This window comes from Nansenia antarctica (assembly GCF_963989245.1).
Source record: "Nansenia antarctica genome assembly, chromosome: 2".
Taxonomy (NCBI): domain Eukaryota; kingdom Metazoa; phylum Chordata; class Actinopteri; order Argentiniformes; family Microstomatidae; genus Nansenia; species Nansenia antarctica.
Window position 1 is genome coordinate 11,295,563 of NC_137675.1, and position 20,183 is coordinate 11,315,745.

At 46.7% G+C, this 20,183-nt stretch overlaps 1 protein-coding gene across 1 annotated transcript in view; it reads left to right on the forward strand.

Moving 5' to 3' along the window:
- Positions 1-6,286: 6,286 nt before the first annotated feature.
- The window catches only part of LOC308149787 (solute carrier organic anion transporter family member 5A1-like), a gene marked incomplete at both ends in the record, with an annotated part of 18,730 nt that continues 4,833 nt past the window's right edge, over positions 6,287-20,183 (forward strand). The window contains 6 exons of the mRNA XM_080522676.1: positions 6,287-6,513; positions 6,628-7,328; positions 16,532-16,664; positions 17,412-17,629; positions 17,899-18,063; positions 19,522-19,720. Coding sequence (XP_080378802.1) covers positions 6,287-6,513; positions 6,628-7,328; positions 16,532-16,664; positions 17,412-17,629; positions 17,899-18,063; positions 19,522-19,720 — 1,643 coding nt within the window. The remainder of the gene's footprint in view (positions 6,514-6,627; positions 7,329-16,531; positions 16,665-17,411; positions 17,630-17,898; positions 18,064-19,521; positions 19,721-20,183) is intronic.

Genomic DNA, 20,183 nt, shown 5'->3' on the forward strand with positions numbered 1-20,183 from the left:
GACGGAAAAATAAGATGTAAAATAGTGCAATACTGCCGCAATTAACAAGGCGAGGGAAATGGTTTGGCAAGAAATTGCTGACCGATTAAATGCGTAGGTCATACTAGCCCCAGTTATTGTTATATGTTCATATTTTAATAAATGAATATTACTACTGTGGTGATATCAGCAGCAGGCTACAAATCGTCATGTCGCCACAATGGCCTAGTGGTACAGACCGCTGCCATAGGATTTATTCTACATTTTTAGACGTGGTTCGAATCCCTCTTCCGACACACTTTTTACTGCATTTCGTTGTCTGAATCTAATCTAAAATCTCATCTAAAATATAGTAATAGTAAGTATATAGGCTATGAAATGATGGTGCAGGCTAATTTACAAGAACTGACACGATTACAATGGTGTTTAAAGCCTTTCTGCGTAAATTATGTTCTTAAACTAGACCCTGGATTTGGCATAGATACTTTTTTCTTACGATTACTGATGGATAGATGATTCACTTAGACAGATATATATATATATATATATATATATATATATATATGTTGTAAATCGATTTGCATGAAGGCTTCGGTTAAATGTAAAAAAAAAGAAAGAAAAGAATGACTTAGTCAAGTCTCGAACACGCAACCTTTGGAACCGACGCTGGCTGCCTTAACCACTGCGCCAGCCAGACGCTGAGATGACAGCAATGCAAGTTGACATAATTACTTTTTTTTTTTACACTCTTTTATTTATTGATCTATCGATCTATCTATCACACTTTCAAAATATCAAGTTATCTATCACACAATCAAACTATCTATCGATCGATCACACTTTCAAAATATCAAATTATCTATCTATCACACAGTCAACCTATCCATCTATCTATCTCGTGTGAAGTGGGAACTAATATTTCCTAAAAGAGGAACTGTCGTTCGGGATGTAGTTTCCGCCTGTGAGCCTTTTTTGACGCGCGTCTTACTATAGCCAGTGTTTTAGCCTGGTCCCGACCAGGTTAATTATATCTGACTCAGAAGGAGCTCAACCAAGCAGCGAATTATTTGAGCCACATTGATGGAACCGAACGCAAGCTAACATTATCGAGGCTTACAACTTTATCGAGGCTTACAACTTTATCGAGCTTCGTGGAATAGGCCCCAGGTCAATTCATTTATCCAGCCAATGTTATTTCTCAGGCTAGCTGGCCATCTGCTGCACTACTGGACCTTGTGCTAACCCTAACCCTAACCCGGGAATGCCATTGCATGTTTGTAAAGGCGAAACGCAGGATTGTTAGGGCATTTAGCTCATGTCATGTATGAACGGCGAAAATCACTGGCAGTCTGTCCCATGTAATTTACAGGGAACTATGTGTGTAAAGGGCTTTAGATAGTGAGACATTGACTCCATGAATGAATGAATGCATTTAAACCAGGTATATATCCCCTAGACAGCACAGGAGTCACTGAGGGCATTCTTCTTCCTAACCCCGTTGTACTGTACTCACAGCATTGTCTATGTCAGCATATTTGAAAGCATCTCTCTTTTTTTTTTTGCCTCAGAATTATTGCTGACCCAGGCCTATTGTGGGACAACACAAAGTACAAACGGTCAACACCTAATGAAAACACTGGCCCTGGCAACCAACCAATCAAGTAGCTTCGCGTGAACCCAGGCTGACTACTAGACCTGGTGAAGGACAACCAATACTGATATTATTGATTATTGAACCCAGCCTGACTACTAAGGACAACCAATACTGACCCGTCTGGAGGTGAACAACAGCAAGGCACTCCACCTGAAGAACACTTCTCTGGCAGTACCCTGAACCGCATTCACCTTAGTGTGACTTAGGTCCCCCCTGCCCCCCCCCCCCCCCCCCCCCCCCCCACACACACACACACACATACACACACAGTCAGCAGGTCTCCGGTCAGATGAATGTATTCAGGGGTGTACAGACTACGGTTCCCTTCTGAAAACACTCTTTAATCTTCTCCAGGTTTTTTCTTTAACAGTGTGTGTGTGTGCGTGCGTGCACGTGTGTGTGTGTACGTACAAGTGCGGGTTTGAGACATGACATCACGTGAGAGATACAAATGCATATACGACTTTGGCGATGTTTTTGGGAAGGGTTACCACATAATGTAAAGCCAGGCTAAAGTACTGGTAGTCAAATGAAAGGTGTATAAAATAAATGTTTTATAGTTTTTAAACGTTTAGAAATGTTATTTGTATGATAATGACACTATAAGCAAAAGAGGATAAAGTCACTTTGTTAACATTATCCTCAAGTAAGGCATCTTAGTGTGTCTTTTTGAGAACCATATTTTAGGTCCTGTAGTTTCAGATGAGTATGAAGGTGAATGTTAATGTTAATAGCCTGTACATACATACATACATACATACATACATACGTACGTACGTATGTACGTACATACATACATACGTACGTACATACATACATACATACATACATACATACATACATACATACGTACGTACATACATACATACATACATACATACATACATACATACATACATACATACATACATACATACGTACATACATGCCTACACATACAGGATAGATTAAGATTGGTGTGGTTCTTTCCAGCCTGGTGTTTCAAACGACCACTGAGATTTGTGACTTCAGAATAGAATCATGTGTTCAGGTTGAGGTTAATCTCATTTCACCAGACACTTCCTAGCTGTGGGTATAAGGTTAGTGTTGGGTCAACCCCACAAAGGACTATTTTAGCAGCGTTTTAATTAAAAAAATGACATAAGGATGTTCGCTTGCAATGTCAGGTTGCAATGAAAGGACAGACCTGAACAGGCATAAGTCAATGCTAATGGGTGCTCTGTGTTCTTGATATGAGGGGCTGCACTGGTGCTGTGGCAGGGGAGGCTGGGGGAGGTAGAAATCGGAGGACAAGCTCATTGTAATCATGGAACGGAATAAGGAATGTATTTGATACCATTCCTCATTTTGTTTCATCCATTACAATGAGCTCGTCCTCCGGTTATTTCTGCCTCCACAGATCTATACAGTACAAGCTGGATGGTATTAATATACATTTCTCATGTCCTATTCCTGTTTATTACTCCCAAATTGGCTCATAGTCTGTAAGCACATGGAGGTCTCATAGAATTTATACTTTTGCTTTTTTAGAAGAAGAAGAAGAATGTAACATTTTACAAATTGTCTGCAAACTGAAATAATGAATTTAATGAAGTCAGGCTCACACCAATGACGTTTGTGAAAATGTGGCCAGAAAATATCTTTTCTTTTTTTTGGGGGGGGGGGGGGGGGGGGGTTTGCACTGGTCATATCTCTGTGATGCAGAGGGTGTTTCTTATTAGAATCATGGTCAACTTCTCTCAATTTAATAATTTCTTGATGAGGCATTTTTTAAGGACTTGAGCCAGGTTTGAAGATTTGCCCTTAAATGAAGTCACATTAAAAATGGTTTGTTTTCTTAAGAGTGGATGCACTGTTCTCTTTGCAATTCCAAAGATTTGTATTACATCTTTAACGATGAACATAAGCCATGAAGTGTTACTGCGGCGACAACCGCCCCTTTTTGTAAGGTATGCATTTTGGCAATCATGACAAGGTGCAAAGAAAGTTTGCATACAAACTATTCAAGTAACTCTCAAGGTATGTGGGTGAGTAACTTTTTTTTTCTTTTTTTTTCTGATTCTGACTGTTAATGTGTGTTTCTTAATTTATAGATCGCTATTTTATTAATTGGTAAATATTGCAAGTACCTTAACATGCTGAAGACCTAGCATAATGCCTTAGAAATGTTCTTCTGTGTCGTGTTACTGTGAAGTTAACAGTTGTATCATTATGTGTATAGTGAGATGATGAAACTGAAGAGTGAATTATCACTCGATCCCTGCCTCCCAATTCTCTGTCCTTTTCCCTGCCATCAACTGTACATGTTACATTTACATTTGAACCATTTTGAATGAAATGAATGAATGGTCTTTATTGTCATTGATATAGTACAGGTACCAAACAACGACATTTTGCAGACTTGTCTACATTCCCTACACAAGCAGAGGATTGGTCTAACATGCTTACACCAATTCTCTGCTTAAATCTGTAGGGAGAGGGTGAAAATGTGTGCACAGGAGAAAGGATGGAGGAATGGGACCAGGATGTGCTTGTGTCCCTGGGTTAGACTACTACTACTACACTTCCCTGCTTTGTTCAGTTCCTTTTCACAGTTTTGATTTATTTTCACATTTTATTTGTGATCAGTTGTGGGTTGTTGTATTATTATTGGTACAATTGTTTCCTATGGACTATCTTTAAGATAAGTATGTAAATAATACAATGGTAAATCAAAGCAATATGTAAAAACAAAAAAAGAGTTTTTGTGTAGAAAGCTCGATGAGTGTCGCGGTTCAGAGATTTATTTTTCCAGGTTGTGATGTTCATATTAAATATCACTATGTTCAAAAAGTGTGAGCAGTTTATGCAAAGAATTTAATTAATTTACACACCTTATGCAAGCTGTTGTTGACTAATACTGCTTTGCCAATGCTGCTTGCTAATTTATGATTTATGCCATTGTAAATAAATTATTTTTATTGTTATGATGTCGATTCACGTGTAATTACTGATGCATACACGTTTTATTGTATTTGATTCTTTTACACATCAACACTTTGCCCTTATTACATGTTATATTTTGGCATGAAGACAACAGTAGGACGAAGGCCTGGCCCCCCTACTGCGATGCCTTCAGCCAACAGCAGAGGGTACACATTGTCCAGCAGTCACAAAACGAACACACACACACACACACACACACACACACACTCACACAGGCTGCACCTCTCCAATGGTCAAAGCATAGCATTATTGTTCAGTTTTACCGAAGTATAGTTGCTGTTGCATAACCGAGCTTTTGGGTTTCGACCAGAGCCATTTGATGGAGCTAGTTTGTAGGGGCTTCTTTTGACAGCTCGTGCTGCGTATTTTGCTCGCGAGATCTGGCAACCCCCTGCCACTCGGACGAGATTTGGCAACCCCGAGATCTGCCAACCCCTGCCTCTCTGCCGCCGCCGCAGAGAACCGGAGGACTCACCGCCCGGCTCGGGGTAAACAACACCGTTTTCTCCGGCGTATTACTCACAGAATTACCATGTCTTTGTCAGATATAGTCGTGTTCGTATGGGATTTATATGCGACAATTAAATGAAGAACCCGTGGTCCCGCTATCGCTCAATAAATGTCAGGTTGGTGGTCCAATAACGGTAGATATCTCATTTGTATTCATTCTAGCCACGTTAGCCAAGCTAGCCAGACAGCTATACCGCAGTGTTGATAGCTGTATTTCGCTATGCGGCTGATAACTGCAAATGATCCTGCATGGCAACTCTATTCATCTAGAATGTTGTGATGATTATATTTATATATAACATTTTTGCAGTTGTCCCAGTTATGTGGGTTAACGTGACAATTTCACGACAGGAGGAGATCAGACGCTGCCTGTCACTTGTCAATGTCACTTGATGAGCAGAACAGAAAAAACATCAGAAATTGTATAAAGAACGGTTTGATTTCCCATTGAAAGGAATATCAGGAAGACCATGACAACGCTGTTGCTGTGCCAGCAGCGCCACCGACAACAACAACTGCGCAAGTTCCTTTTCTTTCAAACATCAACAAGACCCTCACTCCACACCCGACGTCTCACCGAGGTGGGAAGGATGCTGAGCATCTGCAGCGGATCTAACTAGTGCGAACTGGAGCTGGTGAAAGGAGAAGAAGAACTGGAGCTGGTGAAAGGAGAAGAAGAAGAACTGGAGCTGGTGAAAGGAGAAGAAGAACTGGAGCTGGTGAAAGGAGAAGAAGAAGAACTGGAGCTGGTGAAAGAAGAAGAAGAAGAACTGGAGCTGGTGAAAGAAGAAGGAGAAGAACTGGAGCTGTTGAAAGGAGAAGAGGAAGAGGAAGAGGAAGGGGTCCGAGTCTCGATTTCTACCTCGACATCTGATGGTGGCAGGACGAAAACGCAAATGTTCCAGAGATAAACAGACGCTGCAGGGACGCAAGTAGATAAGCCCCCGATGCAGTAAGCCAATACGCTCGTCTGTTCCTCTCCTTTCAGTAGGCCTGGCTGCTTTTTAGAAGCCCTTATTTGGCTTAAGTTGATGTACAATAGGCCAATGGTAGTGTAGTGTAGAGTCAGTGGTGTTGGACTGTATTGAATCTAAATGCAGTGAAAGTGGACGTTGAGACACTCTCTTGACACACACACACACAAACACACACTGCATAATGGATTCCTCTGAACTCAAGGAAACAGGGACAGAACTGTCCGAACCCCTTCAAGCAGATGATGCATCAAGCCAGTATGACGAGGAGGAGGAGGAGGAGGGAGGGGGTGGCGGCGGAACTCACTTCAAATCGAAAAGTCTCCCCGTCCTAAACGACTCCAGCCCTCTGTCCCAGACCCTGTTGTCCAGGGCCGCGCCGGCCCCCACAGAGGCCGAGAGGAGCGCAGAGTTCATCCAACTCCCTCAAAGGACACCACCCGAACCCTCCAGTCAACCATCACCACCTCCTCCTATCCCTCCTCCTCCTCCTTCTCCTTCTCCTCCTCCTGAGTCTCCTACCAGGACTAACTGTTCCCCTTCCCGGTCCGGCTCGTTCCACAAAGACGTCCGGCGAAAAGGCCGGAGGAAAAACAACAACGCCACCTCCTCCTCGTCCTCCTCCGCCTCCTTCCTGGCGCGGCTCCGCCTCCCCACCAGGAAGTACCTGAGCGTCCTCATGAAAGACTCACGCTGCTTCCTGTTCTGCATGTGCTACCTGACGTTCATCCAGTCGCTGATGGTGTCCGGCTACCTGAGCAGCGTGATCACCACCATCGAGAAGCGCTACAGCCTCCGCAGCTCCGAGTCGGGCCTCCTGGTCAGCTGCTTCGACATCGGCAGCCTGGTGGTGGTGGTCTTCATCAGCTACTTCGGGGGCCGCGGCCGGAGGCCCCGCTGGCTGGCGGTGGGCGGGGTCCTGATCGCCATCGGGGCGGCGCTCTTCTCGCTACCTCACTTCATCTCGCCGCCCTATCAGATCAAGGAGCTCAACGCCTCGCGCGGCAACGAGGGCCTGTGCATGAACAGCAACGGCACTGGCGGGCGGGACTCCCTGGACGTCACGTCCTGTCCCCGGGACCAGGAGGGCAACGAGCACAACCTGTACGTGGCGATGTTCGTCATCGCCCAGATCCTGGTGGGCATGGGGTCCACGCCCATCTACACCCTGGGCCCCACCTACCTGGACGACAACGTCAAGAAGGAGAATGCCTCCCTCTATCTAGGTGAGTGTGTCCGTGTGTGTGTGTGTGTGTGTGTGTTTGTTTGTGTGTGTGTGTGTTGTCTCTGTCTGTCCGTCTGTCTGTCTGTCTGGCCTTCTCTGTCTCTCCATCTGTGTCCGTCTTGTCTACAGTGTCTGTCTGTCTGCCTCCCTGTCTGTCTATCTCTGTCCATCTGTCCATCTGTCTGTCTCTATTTTGTCCACACTGTGTTAATACAGCCCTAGTGTCCTCCCTGCACGCACGCACTCTAAAGGCAGCTTAACCTGGGCCTTCCGTGATGTGTAATTTGCCTCTCCCATCGGCTTGCTCAGGATTCATCATCATTTGTAACAGTCTCTACAGAGAGCTTTGCCTATTGATTTCTTTTCCGAGCACTTAATTTGAGTTTACCGAAACTGCTTGTGAGGCGCACTGTAGGCGCTATAGGGGCTGAAAGAGGCCTCTATGGGCTCTGTAAGGGGGGGGGGTTACATTGCAGGGGGGAGGCTGCTGGAGGTAGACATCGGAGGACGGGCTCATTGTAGTGCATGGAACGGAATGAGGAAACGTGTTTGATGCCGTTCCATGAATTAGAATGAGCCTGCCTCCGATTCCTACCTCCACCAGCCTCCCCTGGTACATTGCATAGGCAACGTAACGATGTGGTCTATGACCCGTTTGATGACATTCCCTTTGACCTTTTTGCTCCCAATTTGGCTTTTGATGACATCTCGCGTGACATCTTATCATCCAATAGGCTAGTTTGCCTATAGGCCTACTGGCTGCTACCCCATAACAATTAGCAAATGAATTACCCTCATTTTTACCATTCCATTAGCAAATCTCAACTTGACTTTGGTTATTCAATCAACTCCTGTCCCATTCAACTCCTGTCCTAGATGTTCTCGCTCTAGTGATCTGAAACAAAAGCAAACCTAATTATGCACTGAAAAGAAGCATTTGTTATGAAACAGGTTTTCTCCAGCTCTCCGTGCGCATGTGTGCGTGCGTGCGTGCGTGCGTGCGTGCGTGCGTGCGTGCGTGCGTGTGTGTGTGTGTGTGTGTGTGTGTGTGTGTGTGTGAGATCTGTAGGACTGCCTGCCTATGTGTGACCATTGACCAGTGCCCCCCCTCTACGCACACAGAGAAAGAGAACAATCACAAAGGGCTTAGCTTGTGGTGTCCCTGTTTTTTTTCCCTCGACCTGGTTTCTAATGGCATTCTTGGGGAAAAGGAAAGCAAGTCGCTTCACAAAAGGACTGAGGCTTTGATCACGGAGGCGATGGGTCAGTTCACTTGGTGCCAGGCTGCCTGCCCCCAGCAGTATGGCAGAGAGAGAAAGAGAGGGGGAGAGAGGGGGAGAGAGAGGAAGAGAGAGAGAGAGAGAGAGAGAGAGAGAGAGAGAGAGAGAGAGAGGAAGCTAGAAAGAGAGAGAGAGAAAGAGCGAGGAGAGAGAAAGCAAAGGAGGAGAAAGAAAGGAGCAGAGGGAGGGTCTGGGGGGGGGCAGGGCGGGGTCTCGTCCCATCGGGGGAGGCCTGCTTGAACACATTAGCACGGACATGGCTAACACGCTAACGCTAACGCTAATGGTCCGTGACAGGCCTCCGATTCACCTTACACGGCCCCAGTCAGACTAGCGAGTAGGTACTCTGAGGTCAGGGCTGGAGTGGAGTGTTGTTGGGGGGGGGGGGGGTCAGGGGGAGAGTTTCCCAGACTCAAATAACAGCATCTGGCTGTGTTCTATATTCACCATCGCTCCTATGTGAGAGACAGATAAGGGCGCGTAGCCAGATTGAGCTTGAGTCCCGGGGCTGAAGATGACCCAATCTTACAGTGTCAGACTAGCCTCGTCTCCGTTATTGTATAAAGGTCATTCATAAATATACCCTCTAGTTCAGGGGAGGCTGGTGGAGGTAGAAATCGGAGGCCAGGCTCATTGTAATGAATGGGAATGAGGAATGGTATCAAACACACACACACGTGCCGTTCTGTTCCGTGCTTTACAATGAGCCTGTCCTCCGATTTCTACCTCCACCAGCCTCCCATGAACACTATATACTGGGTAGAGCCTCCCTTTGTTCTCAAAACAGCCTCAATTCTTCGTGGCGTTGATTCCGTAAGATGTTGGAAACATTCCTTTGAGATTCTGGTCCATGGTGACAGGATTGAATCAGATTTTTTCCGGCGCACTTTCAAGCTCCCATTCCACCACATCCCAAAGGGGTTCTGTTGGATTCAGATCCGGTGACTGGGAAGGCCACTGAAGAACACTGAACTCATTGTCATGTTCATGAAACGACTTTTGCTTTGTGACGTGGTGCATCATCATGCTGGAAGTAGCCGTTAAAAGATGGACACATTGTGGCCTTGAAGGGATGCACATGGTCAGCAACAATACTCAACTAGGCTGTGGCATTCAAGCAATGATTGATTGGAATGGTAAAAATGAGAGTAATTCATTTGCTATTGTTATGGGGTAGCAGGTCCAAAGTGTGCCAAGAAAACATTCCCCACACAATTACACCACCTCCATGAATGAGAAGGTCAAGTCAAGTCAAGTCGAGTCAGCTTTATTTATATAGCACGTTTACATACAGCAGTGCTGAACCGAAGTGCTTCACAGTTGTAAAATAGATAAAATGCAGGAAATAAATAAGATGCACAATGCACACCATACAATGCAATACAATATATGGTAAAGTTAAAAGAGAAGATAAAAAGGACTAAAAACAATAAAACAATAAAAGCCAGGGACCTACAATAAAAACTATAAAATAATAAAAGCCAAGGACCGATAGCTAGGTGGGGGGGAAGGCTAGGGAAAACAGGTGTGTTTTTAGGAGGGATTTAAAAGTCTCCAGGGTCTGAGCGGCCCGTACGTGGACAGGTGTTCCTAATAAAGCGTTGGGTGAGTGTAGGCCTATATTAATGATCTTCATACAATAGCTAGAGACTAGAGACTAGAGACTAATCTTTTCCTGATTCCGTTCCATGCATTCCGACAAGCCCCGTCCGTCTTCCCGTTCCCCCCCCCCCCCCCCCAGCTCCCCCTGCTCCAGCTTCTCTCTCCCAGTACAGTGTCATAGTTCTGTTGCCAGGGATATCGGTTCGTGTTGCCGCATCAGAGTGCGGGCCCGCGACTCTGAACGATGACTCTCCAAAACAATGCGACGTATTCTCAAGTAGGGGGGGACCGCCTTGTTGTCAATAACAACCATAATAGCAACAACAACGGCCGCAAACACGGGGGTTGACATCATCGGGCCCGAAAACAAAAGCCGACTTCATTCAGAGCGGTATCTGTTGTTTTGAAGAGGCTCCGGGTTGAAACGGACCCAAATTCACTTGGGGGGGCGGGGGTGGGGGTTGAGGGAGGGGGGGGGGGGTCGGTTCGGCAGCGGTCTGGGCTCGGACGATAACTAACTAAATAAAAAGAATAAAACATGATTATGCCCCCTCAGCCCACCAACGGGCCTGTAGGATAATACACAATACTCTTCTGTTACAGAGAGAGGCCAGACAGAAAACAGATGTCGCCTGTTCATCGTGTGTAGCCACGACAACCACCGCCACGAGCGCTTATTTGCATTTATCCAAAACGCTGTTTGCTCAAGCGTAGGATATTAACCCCCATCGTGAGCAGCGATATATATACACGGCCACGATTGGCTTGTTAGATGTGCAATAGGCCCGGATCGCCACACACACACACACACACACACATGGACGAACAAACCCCCTACCATCTGAGAGGAAATTACACACCACACTGTAGTAACACAGTTCCATCATGTGGCCCCTCCCTAGTCTGGGGACCGACATGCCTCAGCCTAGACCCTATCCAATATTCATATATGTATATATTGGTCCTTGTTGCCAGAGCGATATGCAGCTGGATGACTTCACACCTTCACACATGAATGAGTAAACCACTAGCGTTTGTCTGTCTCTCTCTCTCTCTCTCTCTCTCTCTCTCTCTCTCTCTCTCTCTGTCTCTCTCTGTCTCTCTCTCTCTCTCTCTCTCTCTCTCTCTCACACTCTCTCTCTCTCACACTCTCTCTCTCTCTCTCACTCTCACTCTCACTCTCACTCTCTCTCTCTCTCTCTCTCTCTCTCTCTCTCTCTCTCTCTCTCTCTCTCTCTCTCTCTCTCTCTCTCTCTCTCTCTCTCTCTCTCTCTCTCTCTAAGCTAGCATAGCCTATATAGGGGGTTGGTTATGACACCTCTGCTGCCTGGGAACCCTGGAGGGATTTGCAGAGGGGAGTGAGAGGAGGGCAGGGGTGCAGGGTGGGGGGGTGGGTGGAGTTATGATTGGTTTTGGTTTCCTGATTGGTTTCCTGTCTCTTCGCTCGGTGTCACACACACACGCACACAGACAGACAGACCGACAGAGACACATGCTCCTAAACACTCACCCACACACGCACACACACACACACACACACACACACACGCACGTCTTTGTTTTCCTCCATTTCTCGTCCCCCACCTGTTGTTAATTCTGACGTGTTGCCTATTTTAGAATGAATGAGCTACAGTTTCACCAACAAGGCGTTTGAGCCTAATCCTAGACTAAAAAGCATCTTCAATGGAGATTTCACAGTGAAAGTGTGATTTCGTCGTGGACTAGGCTTAGCCTATGCTTTGTCTGTGAAGCCGGCCCCATCATGTATTTTGCCTGGATGAAGTATTTGACCTTGGTCTTTAAAGGGCTCCCCCTGCTGGTGCTTGTGTGAACATCTTAATGGTGTTTGTGCGTGGTGGTTCCTGGCAGGCCGGTGATTGGAGTACTGTGATAAGTGTGGCCTGGCCTGGTATCAGTCACTCTCTCTCTCTCTCTCTTGGTTCTCTCCGTCTGTGTGTCTTTACTCTCTCTCTATATCTCTCTCTATCTATCTCTATCTCTCTCTCCCCCCATGTCATGATTCTCTGTCTCTTTATCTCTGTCTCTGTATCTGTTGATTTCCCCTCCCCCCCTCTCTCTTTCTCTCTCTCTCTATCGATCTTGTTTCTCCTTCGCTTTCTCTCTTTTGCTCTCTCCCTCTCTCTCTCCCCCCATGTCTCTCTCTCCTCCATCTCTGTCTCTGTCTCTCTTTCTCCCTCTCTCTCTCTTTCTCTCTCTCTCTCTCTCTCCCCATGTCTCTCTCTCTTCTATCTCTGTCTCTGTCTCTCTTTCTCCCTCCCTCTCTCTCTTTTTTACTCTCTCTCTCTCTCTCTCTCTCCCTCTCTCTCTTTTTTACTCTCTCTCTCTCCCCATGTCTCTCTCTCTCCTCTATCTCTGTTTCTCTCTCTATCTCTCACTCTCTTTTTCTCTCTTTCTCTCTCTCTCTCTGTGGTGTGTATGGGGGAGGAAGATGGCAGGCCCGGGGGGGGGGGGGGGGGTTAGGAAGTGGAGACACTTGCTGTGTCAGCAGGTTGCCATGACGATGCAGTCATCCCACATTTCATTGTGCTTCCCATGGCCTCGCCTCGTCAGCCCAACCTGCTCCCCACCCCACCCCGCCCGCCCAAAACTCCCGTCACACACACACACACACACACACACACACATAAACATAAACACACAGCCAATTTCCCGCTCCCCCAAGGTCACATGGCCAGATTGATTCTGCCGCCAGGTTCTCCCGTCACGTTCGGCATGGCCAGGAGTGTGTGTGTCTCTGTGTGTGTGTGCGCCTGTGTGTGCGCCTGTGTGTGTGCGCCTGCGCATCTTACGGAGCAGTCGCGTCGTCAAGAAACCAACGTGACTAATCGACCCTCAGTTCAGTGAAGTTATCAATGAGGAGAGCACTTCTTCCTTCCACAGTACCGGGGACGCCGCCCAAAGTCTATTCTGCTCGTTATGTCAATAAAGCTGCAGTGTTGTCTAAAAGGCTAGCCTCGGCTGGGGGGGTGGGGGGTTTGGTAAGCTCCGGGGCGGGCTTGCCTGAGCTGATGTAACACATACTCTAACAGGGGTCCCAGCGAACAAACACACTGCAAACACCGCTGCTCGCTGACCGTCGCTGGCTGCTGCGTGTCTGTGTGGCGTTGCGTAACGGATAGCCTGCGAGGGGGGAGAGAGAGAGAGAGAGAGAGAGAGACAGAGACAGAGAGAGAGAGAGAGAGAGAGAGAAAGAAAGAGAGAGAGATAAGGGATTACTGCTCTCGGCCTCAGCAAGCGTCCCTCACACTCACACACACACACACACACACACACACACCTACGCACATGCACACAACACGTCGTTCACACGATCTGCCCTGCCTCAGAACTTCCTGTTCTGTAAGGGCATGCTGCAGTCAGAGGAAGGATTTATTTATTTATTTATTTATTTGAGTGAAATAGGACAGGTTAAAATAAAAATGGAGAGGCGTAGGTGAGAAGCTCTCCACGGACACAAACATTTATTACATAAACTGATAGAGAAATGATGTTCAGACCCAAATGAAAGGATTTACAAACACAACACGCTGATGGAGTGAAGACCGCCTGGGAAACATGGATGAGGAGGATGAGGATGATGATGATGAGGATGATGAGGATGAAGGTGTTTTAAAGTGCCCTTCGGTCGGTTCAGGAAGCACTTTAAAGAGGATGAGGATGTTGTAAAAACGATGATTGTATAAAATGAAGTAGGGCCCCCCCGCATATTAAATGCTCCACCACATACGCTCCCTGAAGGGCCCTACTTTAGTTTATGACCTTTTTAGGCTCTGCACCTCACTGAAGGATGCAGGTTTTGGATCACACATTATTACTGCAAAAACATGATAAGCCAGCAGTGTTTTATACTAGGGCAGTTGTTTGTCACACAGCTGAAGCCTTAACAACAGGCTTCAAGGACATTTTTACCTCAGACCGAAAGAGGGGTTAGAATGGTGGAATTCGATAAGCCGAACAATCACAGACTCTCACACGCTGTCTCTGCTTGCTAATTAACAGTTTAAATAAGTGCACCGCTTTCGGTCAAAGGCCTTCGTCAGGCGGGGAGCGTTCGGTACTCATCCGTCCAAATCACATTAGCCCAAAGGACCCCGAGTTGGTAGAATATCTACAGTAACTTAATTTGCTAGGCTAACTAGATGTACCTATCTAGACTAACTAGATATACCCACCTAGGCTAACTAGATGTACCTATCTAGGCTAGTTAGATATACCCATCTAGGCTAGTTAGATGTAGCTATCTAGGCTAACTAGGTGTACCTATTTTGCAGTGGCGGGCGGTGCATTTCACACCTAGGCCTTCAGTGATGTCCGACACATTCCTGCCTGAATTATTCTACCTCTTAATACCATCGTTATGACGCCATGGCTCTAGAAACTAGACAGAAACACAGTATAACCGGGCGTTGCATCACCTTAACATAGTCAGACAAGTACAACAGTTATTAGTTATATTAATATTTCCGAAGCATTTTTAATCAATAAATCCGCATTTACAATGAAGAGTGTTAAACTAACATCTTTAGGATCGCTACATTACCCACGTCTGTCGTCTCGTCCACCATAATAGCGACAAAGGGTGCCTTTTTAATCTCCATTTTGATCTCTTCTTCCATCACTTCAGCAATAGCAAAAATCAGGTCGTTTTGTATTTTGCCTGACGTCCCAGTAAACACTTTGTTTGTGGACAGGTGGTAATGTAAATCTGGGTTGTTTTCAGCCAGAAAAGAAAGAAGCTAGTTTCCTCTGTTTGTGGACTTGGCGCTTTCATTGTGTCCCCTAAATGAAAGTTATTGTTTACCCAAAAACAGGACACAATCGATCAGTATTATCGATCAGTCAACGAAAGCTTTCGTTGTGAGGCTCCGTTTCCCTGCGCACTTTCAAAAGTTTCACATCTACCGGCATAGTTACGCATCTCAATAGTGAATATCAATAGTGCGTATCAATAGTGCGTATCAATAGTGCGTATCCAATCAAAAGACGTGCTGGGTGCTGACATCATTGAGCCTTACAGCAGGCGCCGTTGTTGCTTTTGCTCGCATCTACGTAGGTTTACTAGGTACGCCACAGGTTTTCTCGTTCCAACGTTAAGTTACAGGTCGTATCCGCGGCACCGTTTAATGTGCAGGCGGGCAGATTTTTGAGCCCCCTAGCAACACATTTTGATTGGATAAAAGCTCTAACATAAAGGCCAGCCCTCCAAATCTCAATCGGAGACTGGAAGCAGCGCAACCAAGAGGAAAGCTATGAAATGAAGAGAATAGACTATGGGGAATCATTAATACATATTTGTGGGAAATATATATTAAAATAAAATGTATATTCTGATGATGTTTAGGCCAGCAGAGAAGGCCTTGCTGGCCCTGACGGCACACCACTGCTATTTTGGTTAACTAGAGGTAGCTAGCTTGGTTAACTAGATGTAGCTAGTAGCTGGGCTAAAGCTAAGTTAACGGCTTACTATTCTCTGCATATTCCAGAGACAGAGCCCCCCAGTGTCTGGGGTGGGCGGACACGCACAGTTGTTCTGTTACTGAGTGTCCAACCAAATAGCTGACTCCTAACCCTTTGTAGCCGACGGCGGATACTGTACTTTATTGACTAAAGGCCACTTGACCAAATTAAATCTTAAGAGTAGGTGTAAGCCCATTTGTTGTGTGTGTGCGTGCGTGTGTGTGTGTGTCCAATTATTTCACTATTCATGCTGCTGTACTCTAAGTAAGCCCATTTGTTTTGTGTGTGTGTGTGTGTGTGTGTGCGTGCGCGTGTGAGCGTGCGTGTGTGTGTGTGGCCAATTATTTCACTATTCATGCTACTGTACTCTTAAGTAAGCCCATTTATGTTGTGTGTGTGTGCATGCGTGTGTGTGTGCATGGCCAATTATTTCACTGGTCATGCTACTACTGTACTCTAAATGCTAGGCCAACACTGTTTCTGTTGTTTGGCCTCAGTACGAAGGAAAAGAACACCTGCAGCACAAAACCACCTGCAGCGCTCCCTAAAAATACCTTTCAGTTAGGAAACGCAGCAGAGTCGGGTCAAGAACGGAGAGAGGAAAAAAAAAAAAAAAAAGGTTTTTTTTTAGTAGAAGGCGATAATAGGGAGAAGGTTTTTCCTTCTATCAGTGGCCCCGGGCCCGAGCTAGAGTACTCTTCCTGCAACGAATAGTGGACTGCTGATTCACATGCTTAGTATTCAAATGTATTGATTGTAAGTCGCTTTGGAATAAGGCGTCTGCTAAATGCCAAAAATGTAAATGTAAATGTGTGTGTGTGTCCGCTCTCCTCCCTCTCCGCAGCCATCATGTACGTGATGGGGGCCCTTGGCCCGGCGGCCGGCTACCTGCTGGGGGGCGTCCTGATCGGCTTCTACGTCGACCCCAAGACGGTGGTCAACATCGACCAGAGCGACCCCCGCTTCATAGGCAACTGGTACGTGACCGTCGCCGAGACCTCTGGTTTTCTGACGAGGAAATGAGGAGGATGAAACATGATTTCCAGGAAAAATAGGGATTTCGAATACACTATATATGGACAAAAGTATTGACCACACCCATATGTGCTTGTTGAACTTCTCATTCCAAAACCATTGGGCATTAATATGGAGTTGGTCCCACCTTTGCTGCTATAACAGCTTCCACTCTTCTGGGAAGACTTTCTACTAGATTTTAGATTATTGTTGCAGGGATTTGCTCCCATTCAGCCACAAGAGCATTAATGAGGTCGGGCACTGATGTTGGGCAAGAAGGACTGGCTCGCAGTCGGCGTTCCAATTCATCCCAAAGGTGTTCGATTGGGGTTGAGGTCAGAGCTCTGTGTGCAGGCCAGTCAAGTTCTCCCAGAACAAACTCAGCAAACCATGTCATTATGGACCTCGCTTTGTGTATGGGGGCATTGTCATGCTGAAACTGGAAAGGGCCTTCCCCAAACTTGCCACAAAGTTGGAAGCGTACAATTCTCTAGAATTGCATTGTATGCTGTAGCATTAAGATTTCCCTTCACTGGAACTAAGGGGCCTAGCCCAAACCATGAAAACAGCCCCAGACGATAATTGTGTCCACATACTATTTTTCCCACGCTTAATTTTTCCCATGCTTAATTAATATGTTTTGTGTGTGTGTGTGTGTGTGTATTAATGGCCCCTCTCTCCCCCCCCCCTCCCCCCTCCCCTCTCCCCAGGTGGAGTGGCTTCCTGCTGTGTGCGGTGGCCATGCTGCTGGTCATCTTCCCCATGTTCACCTTCCCCAAGAAGCTGCCGCCCCGCAACAAGAAGAAGAAGAAGAGGAAAAGCATCCGGCTGGACGACGCCTCCAGCGACGACGACGTCATGAAGGAGAAGACCAACAGCAAGAGCCAGGCGGTGACGTCATCCATAGGCTTCGGCAGAGACATCAAAGGTGGGTTAGCCAGCTAGGCTAGCTGGGTGTTAGCGTCCGATGGAAGCGGCTGGCTAGTTGTCTGACTGACTGGAAATAAAATATCCAAATAATGTGTATTTCTTTCTCTCTCTCTCTCTCTTTCTCCATCTGTCTATCTCACTCTCTCCTTGTCTATCTCCCTCTCTCTCTCTCCCTCCGTCTATCTCTCTCTCTCTCTCCCTCTGTCTAACTTTCTCTCTCTCCCTTTGTCTAACTATCTGTCTGCCTCCCTCCCTCCCTCCCTCCAGACCTCCCTAAGGCAGCCGTGAGGATCCTGAGCAACGTGACGTTCCTGTTCGTCAGTCTGTCCTACACGGCCGAGAGCGCCATCGTCACGGCCTTCATCACCTTCATACCCAAGTTCATTGAGTCGCAGTTCGGCATCCCGGCATCCAGCGCTAGCATCTACACAGGTAAACACACACACACATGCACGAACGCGCGCACACGCGCACACACACACACACACACACATACACACACACACACACACACACACACACACATAATACACACATAGTACACACATAGTACACATTGTACACACACATACACACACACAGTACACACACAGAGTACACACACCGCAACATTACACTTTAACTGTGTGTGTGTGCACGTGTGCGTGTGTGTCTGGGAGCTTTCAGACAGACACTGCACAGCACACATGAATTATACAGACCCTGTTCCTCAAATAAAGGACCATCTGGGAGATGGCCAAGTAGAGAGAGAGAGAGAGAGAGAGAGAGAGAGAGAGAGAGAGAGAGAGAGAGAGAGAGAGAGAGAGAGAGAGAGAGAGAGAGAGAGAGAGAGAGAGAGAGAGAGAGAGAGAGAGAGAGAGAGAGAGAGAGAGAGAGAGAGAGAGAGAGAGAGAGAGAGAGAGAGAGAGAGAGAGAGAGAGAGAGAGAGAGAGAGAGAGAGAGAGAGAGAGAGAGAGAGAGAGAGAGAGAGAGAGAGAGAGACCCCCCCCCTCCCCCCCCCCCTATCTAGAGTGGAGTAATCATTTTTTTTAGATATACTTTATTTATATAGTCACATAAAAATACAACAAAACATAGTGGAACAAACAATTGGTCATCCATGCATTCATACATACAAATGTTATAATGATGGTAATACACATGTCAGGTCAATCAGTCACGACTCAGTAAACATCTAGAGTGGAGTAATCTCAAAGATACAACCCTCTTCAGACTGTCCTGAGGTGTCCCAGACTAAAATGTGGGAGGAGGGGGGGGGGGGGGGGGGGGCTTCCATACCTCCAAACACTTCTAGCTGATAGCCCTCTATGGTAGTACTGCCAGCTGCCCAGAAGGATATTCTTAGGGGATGAATATATGATATGGTCTTTTCCTGTCCTTGTGTGTGTGTCTGAATACTTTGTCGTCTTAAAAGCACGTCCATTTTAGGTGTGATGATTGATTTATGAATACCAATGTCACTGGATGTCTTCTCAGCTGGCAGTTCCACACATCCAATCAGTTCAGGAAATGCATTCAATTGAGATATTTCATTTCTAGAAGCGTAATGTGCCAATCACTTTCAAAGAGGAGTTCTCGATGAAGTCTAGTCTGGGAACGTCAATTCCCTTCTCTGGTGTATGCAATTGAACAGTATTTGACCCCACCCACCACCACCACCATTATCACAAACACCACCACCACCACCACCACCATTATCACAAACACCACCATCACCATCACCACCACCACCATCACCATTATCACAAACACCACCATCACCACCAACACCACCATTATCACCACCACCACCACCACCATCACCACCACCACCACCATCACCACCAACACCACCACCACCACCACCGCCAACACCACCAGTCTGACCCTGTGCCTGGCCTCCCTCCCCAGGTGTGATCATCGTGCCCAGTGCTGGGGTGGGCATCGTGCTGGGGGGCTACATCATTAAGAAGCTGAAGCTGGGGGCCAGGGAGTCGGCCAAGCTGGCTATGATCTGCAGCGGAGTGTCTCTGCTCTGCTTCTCAACCCTCTTCATCGTAGGCTGTGATAGCATCAACCTGGGAGGCATCAACATACCTTACACCACTGGGTAAGACTGACTACATCAACATACCCTACACCACTGGGTAAGACTGACTACATCAACATACCCTACACCACTGGGTAAGACTGACTACATCAACATACCCTACACCACTGGGTAAGACTTACTACTCTTAAAAACTCACTCTCTCTCTCTCTCTCTCTTTATACTATATCCCTGGCTGTCTACCTTTCCCCGGTGCTCTCCCTCTCTCTCTCTCTCTCTCTTTCTCTTTCTCTCTGTCTTCCATTATCATCACATCCTGTCCCCATCTGTCTTGTGTGAGAGGAAGGAACGGCGGGATGATTCTCCCTCCACTTTATTCCGTTCCCATAACATTCCCACGGCGTTCCCAGCCTCCCTAACACCATATCAAAGCAACGTGAGGAATGCCAGTTTGTTTTCGCAGCAGAGGTTGTTCCACAGTGTGTGCGCTTGTGTGCGTGTGTGTGTGTGTGTGTGTGTGTGT